This window comes from Mustela lutreola, chromosome 11, assembly GCF_030435805.1.
Source record: "Mustela lutreola isolate mMusLut2 chromosome 11, mMusLut2.pri, whole genome shotgun sequence".
NCBI lineage: Eukaryota > Metazoa > Chordata > Mammalia > Carnivora > Mustelidae > Mustela > Mustela lutreola.
The window spans coordinates 25,271,497-25,281,221 of record NC_081300.1 but is presented as its reverse complement, the minus strand read 5'-3'; the positions used below and the strand labels follow the sequence as shown (position 1 = coordinate 25,281,221).

General features: G+C 51.5%; 1 protein-coding gene across 3 annotated transcripts in view; it reads left to right on the top strand.

The window, feature by feature from the left end:
• Window positions 1–2,952: 2,952 nt before the first annotated feature.
• The window catches only part of CTIF (cap binding complex dependent translation initiation factor), a 207,072-nt gene continuing 200,299 nt past the window's right edge, over window positions 2,953–9,725 (top strand). For all 3 annotated transcript variants that reach the window (XM_059140773.1, XM_059140772.1, XM_059140771.1), the window contains exon 1: window positions 2,953–3,152. In XM_059140773.1, coding sequence (XP_058996756.1) covers window positions 2,973–3,152 — 180 coding nt within the window. In that variant the 5' untranslated portion in view covers window positions 2,953–2,972. The remainder of the gene's footprint in view (window positions 3,153–9,725) is intronic.

Genomic DNA, 9,725 nt, shown 5'->3' with positions numbered 1-9,725 from the left:
TGGGAGACAACCTGAGGGTCTGAGCAGGCTGCTAGGAGGTGGGATGAAGAGGCAGTGGGAGGTAGGGGCGCCTGGACCTGTGCTGTGCAAACTTGAGCCAGTTACCTAACCTCTCTGAACCTCAGTTTTCACTTCTAAGTAGTGTATTTATACCAGTTTCATGGTGTTATCGTGAGGGGTGAGTGGCAAAAGGTGTATAAATTGCTGAGAACAGTGGCTGGCACATGATATGGGCCCAGGGCACTTGAGCCATTCCTGTTATTAGAAATCAGAGTATCCATGCCCATGGGCCAAGGTGGGGTAGATCCTTTGTCCACTAGCCCAGTCTGAGAGCAGGGGCTTGTGCTGGTTGCCAGATGGCCTCTGAGACACTATTCTAACATTGTGTGAGTGTAAGGACGTCTAGATTTTGTAGGCAGAGGGAAGGGAACCTGTCTCTGGGTGAGGGGCACGGTGTGAGCAAAAGCAGAGGCCAAGAGAGCATCACATGTTCGTTTTCTATGGCCTTGTAACAAACTGCTGCAAACTTGGCGTCTTAAACCAATTCCTGCTTATTATCTCACAGTTCTAAAAGTCAGAAGGCCAGCTCAGTAAGTCATGAGACAACCCCAAGTGTCAGCCAGGCGGAGTTCTCATTTGGAAACTGGCGGGTCAAGTCTGCTCCCAGGCTCATTGATTGCTGGCAGAAATCACTTGCTTGTAGAACTTGGGTGTTGTTGTAGGACTGGGGTGCCCTTCTCCTTGCTGGTCATTGACCAGGGATTTCTTCTCTTGATCCCAGGACGTTGCGTGCTTTCTTTGCATGTGCTCCTTCTTCAAACCAGCAACAGTGTGTTGCGCCTTTCTCATGTTTTGAATCTCTGTCTCTACCTCCCATTCCAGTTTTAAGGATCTCATGGCCCTGCATGAGGCCTTCCTGAATAGTCATTTTAAGGTCTGCTGATTGGGAATTTAGTTATATTTGCAAAATCCCTTCCCAGGAGTAGCTAGATTAGTGTTTGATTGAGTAAGTGGGAGAAGGTGTACACCCAGAACCTTCTTAGGGTTCTGCCTACCACATGTGGCATGTGGCCAGTAGAAGAAGTAGGGCAAGAGGGGTTCGTGGACAACCATTGGAGCAGGAGGGGTAAGGTGGGCCTTGGTGGTAGAAAGGATGTAAGCCTGCTATAGGCTTTGAATGGCAGGTGGATGAACGGGCCTCCTGGGACATCCCTGCCTTCACCTACCCCCATGGCGCTACACCACTCGGCGTGCTTCTCCCCAGTCCGAGCCAACTCCCTGTAGACCCACTGCCACCCTCTGAGGAGGGCACCCAGGCCCGAAACTTTGGACTCTTCCTTCTGGGTCAGGAGGACATACCCAGGAGCCCCTGGGCTGCAGAGCTCAAGAACCCAGAATCAGCACTACACGGTTCCGCCACAACAGACCTGGCGCCCTGTGGAGGCAGGGAAATGCAGCCGAACACCAAAATACGAGCCAGAAAATCAGCTGAGGAATGTGTGTGTCCCCCCCGGGCAGCTCTTCTTCCCCACCACCAGCACCAACTTCAGAAAAGCCCGAGGACGGTCCAGGGGAGTCCATATTCATGGTCTCAGCAGCATTTCTGGAGCCCAGTGCCCTCTTCTGGATCCATTACAGTTGAAAACTCAACAAACCCTTGATAGCTGGTGAATAGCTATGTTCCCAAAAAGTTCTCAGTAATCTAAGGTCTTGAAATTCAAATGCTCCTTTCAATATTCGAGGACCTTACCTTTATTATGCACAGTCACTTCTTGGATACATGCAGTCCCTTGTGGTCTCAGAGCCCTGTGCGCTCCTTGTGTATCTACTGTGGGTCGTTTGGTAGAAGACCACTCTACTCATTCTGATGATGAAACCCCAAGCAGGCTGGGCTTCCTTCTGCTTGAATGCAGTCCCCCAGAGAAAGCAGTGATTTTCTGATGATGAAAGGGACACCAGATAAGCCTTGAAGCCCCTTCCCATCTGGCCTAGAGCCTGTCAGAAGGAAGGGAAGGGTCTCTGATGGGAAGGGACCTAGAGGTGAGAAGGGTTCCAGGTGGGGTCCGGTGGGGACTTTGAGGGATAGGAGTGGGCTCCTGCGATGGCTGGGTTGATCCAGTCCAGTCAGGGAAGGACGGCGGTTCTGCAGGTGGCCGTCAGCGGGTAACCCCGGAATACCAGCCACGATAAGCCAGGCCAGCATGGAGAGAGGGCCCGAGGGCTCATGGGAGAGCCACGTGCCTATGAGGGGTGGCCAGATGGCGCCGTTGGCTGGCCTGTGCTCTCCCAGACTCTTCATACTCTGTCATTAAAAATCAGTCATGTCCTTCCGTGACCGAGCGTAATGTGTCCTGAGGAGCTGCAGCATAACAAGGCTGCAAAGTTGTGTGTAGACCATCAAGGCCTGCAGGCCTCACCTGATTTAGAGGGCCATGTGGTGTCCCAAGAGAAAGCATCTCTTTAGAAGGAGACCCCGTAGGGGGGTTGTGTCTGGAGACCCTGGTACGTCCCAGTGCTTGGGTCCGGGCTATCAAAGCCCGTGGTCTGTTTCTTTCTGCTTTGTGGTAGACTTGGCTAACCCCAGGTGGGGAAGCGGGGCCTGGCAGGGGGGCTGGGTCTGCGTCCTGCAGAACCCCAGGTGGCAAGGCCCAGGTGTGGACTAACGCCCAACGCTGCACAAGTACTGCGTGGCCTCCTTAGGCGCGCTGCCTGCCTTGTCTGGGCCTCAGCTTCCCTCCACGTGCAGGGGGAGTTGCAGCACAGTCTTCACCCTGAAGGCAAACTGGCGCCCCACTGACTTCTGTGGGTTGCTGGGAGGCTGGGAGGCTGGGACGGAGGAGAAGACGTCCCAGGAGCGCCCCGGGGAGTGGTTCTCAACCGGGCATCACCCGCACCTCCCTCCAGCTGCGTGCGTCTCACCCCGCCCGCTCTTCTGTCTCCTGCAGCCCCCCCGCAGCCCCTGAGCTGGAGGGATGGAGAACTCCTCCGCTGCGTCTGCCTCATCCGAGGCTGGGAGCAGCCGCTCCCAGGAGATCGAGGAGCTGGAGCGCTTCATTGACAGCTACGTGCTCGAGTACCAGGTGCAGGGGCTGCTGGCCGATAAGACAGAGGGGGACGGCGAGAGCGAGCAGACGCAGTCGCACATCTCCCAGGTGAGTGCCGGCGGGGCCTGGGCAGGTGCAGGTTCCAGTGCAGGGGGGTGAGGGACCCTAAATCCAGGGAGCGTCTAGCCGCCTGGCCCTTGATTCTGAGGCACGGCTGGCCCCGGGTGGCAGAGCCTGGGATCCAGGCAGGGAGTCCCTCGGCTCCACTGCGCCTCCGTCCTGCCCCACTGGGCCGCCTGGGCCCGGCCAGACTCAAAATTCATTGGACACAGATTTACTGAGAGCCTGCTACGTGCTAAGCACAGTTCCCTGTCCTCCATGAGCTTGTGTTCTATGAAACGTCTGGAGATTGTGGCTTCTCCAGCATGCACATCACAAAAGGCTGTAACTTGGGAACATTTTCTCTGATTTCAAATACAGGCAGTTGTTGGCAGCCAAAGAGCTGGTCTCAGGCACTCATCAGGGGCTCTGTGTGCCGGCCCTACGTAGGTGCCTGAGGCATTCTGAGCAGAGTGTCAGGTTGGTGTCGTCTGGCCATGGGCTAGTCTGTGGCAGCGCTGGGCTTGGGTGGAAAACAGACTTGCTGACTGTGGGCCAAGATTTGGAAACCTGAAGTTCTCAAGAGTAAAGTGTGAGCCATTAGGGGTCATGGTGATGTCACATGCATCTTTCCTTAATACTGTAAATCCCCAGGAGATATTGCTTCAAGAGTTGGTTCCAAATGTCTTTCTAGCTGTCTGTGTGACTTCGGGCAAACCTCTCAGCTTCTCTGAGTCTTGATTTTCTTAGCGGGTGAATAGGGATTATCCTGTTGCCTCAGGAATATTAGAAGGTAAAAGGGGGTCAGAGGCTCCCAAAGCTACAGAAAAGCAGGGTGTTTTCTGCACAAGGAGACACAGGATGCATTCCTCCTCCTGTTCAGGATCTGGATCTTGGGTGTTCACGTCTTGCTCTTGTTGTCCTACCTCAAGCCGGGTCTCCTCTGACCAATAGAGGGGGACCACCTGGGTACCCTGCTTTGGAGAAAAAGCCAAGTGCAACTAGTGGGCTCCCTGTCTGGGTGGGCAGAAGACCCAGACCCTCTAGCCATTCGGAAAGCCAGAGGAAACCTGGAACTCGTGACCGGGGGTTAACCTGGGACATTTGGAAGATATAATGATCCTACACCTTACCCCACAAAGGCAGGGAAGAGAAAAACTGGCCCTGAGAGAGAAGTGATGCTTTCCACTGTGTCTTTAAAGTTCTAAATTTGCTCTACAAGCATGTATCTAACATCTCCCATGTGTCTGACACCATGCTGGGGCTGGGTATCTGGGGGCAAGCAAAAGAGGCATAAAGTTCTGCCCTCATGGGCCTTACATTCTAGGGATGGGTAACAATTGCTGTGCAGAAAAATAAATTAAGAAAACAAAATAGGGAGTGATGAGCACGGGGAGGGGTTTGTAGTTTTAAGTAGAAATATAAGGGAGGATGTCACCGAAGTAGGTGAGGGGCTAGCAAAGGCCCAGCTGGAGGAGTATCCTGGGTCAGCAAGGCGACCAAGGTGCAGAGCAAAAGGGAGAGCCAGAGGGGATGAGTCATGGAGAAAAGGGGGTCACGTTGATAACAAGTGCAGGCGCCGAGCCGGGGGTCTGCCGGCACTGAGCAAGCCCGGTTGGGAGGAGGGACCCATCAGGTAGGATGTGTTCAAGGAGATGGGGGTGGTTTAGCTGTGTCGACGGCAGCTGCTGGGCCATGGAAGAGGAAGACCGAGAAGGACCTGACAAGCTATGGGGGCTCATGAGGGGACCCTGCCTAGAGAGGTGCCCATCAAGGGGCAGGGGCTAATGGTCAGGAGATGGGTTGCAGATGGGGAGGGTAATACGGATCCTCTATGTATTACAGGGGTGTCTCTGTAAAGGGGAGAGACCTGGTATTTGGGGAAGTGAGGTCAAAACGGGAGCATCTACAATATGTCGTGCATGGATGGGAGTGGTCTGGGGCAGAGGGAAGGCTCCGTGGAACTGTGGCCTTGAGTAGAGGAGAAGGCTTGACCTTGGCTCACCCACGATCACATAGGGGGGCTTTTCCAGGCTTATAGCCGTGCTTCCAGAATGACCCATTGTGCAACATAGCCGTGAGTTTCTCCAGCTGTTTTCAGCCACGATGGCGCAGGTGCAGGTGAAGAGTTACAGAACTGAATTTAACTGGGACTGAGGTTTCTCTGGGCAGTGACGCTGGAGGGAAAGAAGGGCGGGGTAGAAGGAGTCAGGACAGCACATTCCCTGACACTGAGCCAGGCGAGGACAGGAGTGAGGACCCAAGGCAGAGAGAGCTGCTGAAGGGTGGTGGGTCAGTGGACTGGGGGTCCCAGGGAGTGGGTGAGTGGCTGGAGTCCTGCAGGAGTGAACAGCAAAGGGGAGTGCCTAGGAGTGGGCATTTGGAGTCCAGGGCAGGAAGTGCAGCAGTGGGCAGTGGAAGGCTGGGCACGAGCGTGGAGGTGTTGAGCGGAGAAGAGATCAAAGGAGGGCCGGGGAGCTGATTGGCGGGGCAGAGAAGCCACTGTCACTGATGTCGACATGTTTCAGAAAAGGTGGCCACGATCCAGAAGAACAGCCTTAAGAAGTACAGAAACTGAGGCGGGGGTGGGTGACCAGGGGTCTACAGCTGATTGCGCGGAGCGGGTGCCTTGTCTGAGGATGTGTTAGTTTCAGCCGCCTTTATCGTACACTGAGCAGTAGCATCCCCTGAAGTGGCCAGGAGAGGGGGGACGGGCTCAGACTAAACTGGACCATTTCCATGGGAAATGAACCTCTTTGGGTCGTGGAAGGCAGGAAAGGGAGGGAATTAGGTGGACGGACTCTCGCATACTCCAAGCACCGTGGGTGGGGCGCGGGGCTGGTCGGCCCATGCTGCCCGCCTCCCAGACTGTTGTGGCCTCCCGCGGCCTACAGCGGGGTCCCTTTGGAGACTCCTCCTACTGAGGTAGGCTCCTTTCATAGGAGGAGTGTCCAAAGATGCCATGAAGCTTTACCCCAGAGGAATACCTGACCCACGGTAGAATTTCTGTTCCCACAGTAGCCACTGGGGAGAAAATTCTGGAGGCAGGGCCCCTCCTGGTATCTCTGGCCTCCCTGTGCTCTCTCGCTCTGGGCCTTGCCCTTGTGGCTGCTGCTTCTGGGAGAGGTCAGGCCTGACCATGCTTGGATGTCCACATCTGCAGGGGCTTTCAAATAGATGTTTGTTGGGAGGCTGTGTGGAAAACATGGCCACTTCCAACATCCGATGTGTTCCTTAAACTTCCTGCGATCTCTGAAATTCCCTGGAAGAATGGGAACACCTGGCAAGCGCCTGGGGTCTGCCTGTGTGCTGATGGCCAAGGAGGGATGTTTTAACCCGATGCCCACCAAACCCACTACCAGACGCTCACAGACACAGCTGGGGAGCGGACTCCAGAGGAAGGGCGGCAGTGGACAGCTTTCGGAAAGGCTGGGGTTAGATGTATTTATATGGCACATTCTTTAAAAAAAAAAATAGTCTCTGTTGACAAAGCTTTTTTTTTTTTTTTAATTTAATTTTATTTTTTTTATTTGACAGAGAGAGAGCTCACAAGTAGGCGGTGGGGGTGGGGGGGAAGCAGGCTCCCCGCTGAGCAGAGAGCCTGATGTGGGGTTCGATCCCAGGACCCTGATCATGACCTGAGCCGAAGGCAGTGGCTTAACCCACTGAGCCACCCAGGAGCCCCATCTGTTGACAAAGCTTTAAGGAAAGTCTTTCTGCTAGAGCCTTTTTGCTTTTTCTTATTTAACCTGATGACTATTTTAAATGGAGGCGAAGAACCAAAAAAAAACAAAACAAAACAAAACAAAATCCTCAGAGAATGTCCCCATCTGCCTGTCTGCGGTGGTGTTTTGATGTCTCTGGGAGAGGAAAATTGGAAGAATCTTGGAAACGTTGAGAAAACTTGAGAAAGGGGAGAATAATGTTGCTTTTCAGTTGGTGAGATCATTTTTTTTAGGATATGAGAGATGATGGTTGACCCTCAGAAGAAAATGCCTCATGAAGCTTGTACAGTTGTGTTCTCCCCCTCCCCTCCTTTAGCAAGAAGTAGGAAGAAAGATGGATGGAAGAATGGAAAGAGATTAGATAGAGAAGATAGATAGATAGAGTGAGCCAGTGAGCTTCCTTTTCTTTAGATGAGTAACCAAGAGAATGTATGTTCTACATTTCCCAATGCTTTTGGGATACCATATTTAAAATTAGGGGGCGCCTGGGTGGCTCAGTGGGTTAAGGCTCTGCCTTTGGCTCAGGTCATGATCCCAGGGTCCTGGGATTGAGCCCTGCATCGGGCTCTCTGCACAGTGGAGAGACTGCTTCCGCCCCCCCCCCCCCACGGTCTACTTGTGATCTCTGTCAAATAAATAAATAAAATCTTAAAAAAATAAATAAAATAAAATTGCATGCCCCCCCATAGACATATCAGGAGTGCCTGCACTCCAGTGGATTCCAAGTCCATAAGGCACGTCCTGAAAGTTGTCTTCCCTGTGTCTTTGAGAGAACGGAGGATAATAGCCCTGTTCCACAGGAGAGAAGCCTGCTGGAGGACAGAGGTGGGAACGGACCAAACCACACTGCTTCATGGTGGCTGAGCGGGGCCCCAGTCCTTCCCTCCCCACTTCTGGCCACCTGCCTCAAGCTCCACTGTCAAATGCATAGAATGTAAGAACATTGTAAAGAGCAGATACATTGAAGGTAAAATGAACCAGTGAGGGTGAAAAGAACTTCCTATGGTCCTTTTTGAGGATGTCGGGCACTTAAGGCTCCTAGGCGTTGTCTAAAATGCTGAGTGTCCTTCACAAGACCAGTGTAACCATGCGGATAAGAAGAATGGGATACAAATATTCAGGTTGGCATGACTTCTCTCACTCACCGTGTTTTTCCTTCTCTTTCTCGTGTTTTTCCTCCATTCTGCCTTCCCTGTTCGCTGTTCCCTCATCCCCCTTCTATCCCATTCCTTCGTTGCCTCCTGCCCTTTGCACCCACTCCCCTGCTGACTTTGCTTGGAGGAGGAAGCCCTCAGTGGTGGACCACCCATGAAGGGCTTAACTGAAGAAGTGAGTTGAAGGGGAACTGTGGGACACTTGAGCATGGGGGCCTCATCCTCCTTCTTAGAGAGAGGATTCATTTTTACTTACATGAGTACTCTATGCATAGTTCTTAGGATACACAAAATTCTAATATTAGCAATAAAATATCCCTTAGCTGCTACCTCTTACCACCACCTTGATTGGTGAGTGGACTTCATCCTTTTTCTTGCTTTTACCAACCTATATATAGCATAGGACTTACAGAAGCACATTATTTCAAAATCATAAGTCAGGGATGCTTGGGTGGCTCAGTCGGTTAAGCATCTGCCTTCAGCTCCGGCCATGATCTCAGGGTCCTGGGATTGGGTCCTGCATCGGGCTTCTTGCTCAGCAGGGAGCCTGCTTCTCCCTCTCCCTCAGCCTGCCGCTCCCTCTCCTTGTGTGCTCTCTCTCCCCGACAAATAAATAAATTAAAAAAACAAACCTCACTAATCATAGCCAATGAATATATTGTTCAATAACCTACATCTTTTACCTTGCTGTATTCCCCAGGGATTCTTCCAGCCTTGTACACCCACGGTGTTCTGTTTAATGGCTACATTGTAGTCTGTGCTATGGATGTTCCATAGTTACATGCACCTGCTGAGGGGGATTCAAGGAACTTCTGAGTTTTCCCCTGGAAATGTAAGACATGTCAACGAATGTTACAGAACGTGCCTCCTCCTGCACATGTAAGAGTGTTTATTTAGGTAGATGCTGAGAAATAAAATCATTTTTAATAGCTATTGTCAGATTGTTTCCTAGAATGTTCTGTTTTTCATGCCGCCACCAGTGTATTGAGACAGAGCATCTCTTGGCCTCTTAATTTGCATTTTCTTGGTGTCTAGTGAAGAAGCGCCCTTTTTAGTCTGATTACCTGTCTTTTTTTAGTGAGTTAAAATTTTATTTTACTTTTAAAACAACAATTGGAAAAACAGAGGTAATCAGGAAACGGAGGAAGAAACCCATCATGCCTTTGTGATATAACTAATGTTATATAGGGTACTGTTTTTTCTTTATGTACCTTTTACAATGTTGAACTCGCATACCTGTAATTTATAGCATAGTCACTTTTTTAGCATGATCTAGACTTCGTTTGGTGGGTTGTGACACAAAGTATTATTGTTTTAAATCTGCCTCTGTGAATCACTATTGGTTTAAGAATGAAGTATAATTAGAGCTAAGGTTTTGTTCATTCAAGCCCTGTTCTAGGCTCTGGGGATAAACTCAAGAACAGAATGAACCATAATCCCTGCCCCCAACCCCTCCAATCTCCCAGGCTTCCTTTCGAATGGAGAAAGACCAATGACAGACCAAGAAGGAAATAGGATGGTAGAAGGTGTTCTACACCTGAGTGGGCAGGAGAGGGGATAGCGCTGGGCTGTCCCAGGGAGCTTACTCAGACTTTAGAGCAAAGACTTGAAGAAAGTAAGAAAATGAGGCCATGTGGGAACCAGTGTTCCAGGCAAAGGGAATGTTGAGGGCCTAGCTCTGGTGTGGGAGCGTGTCCTGCTTC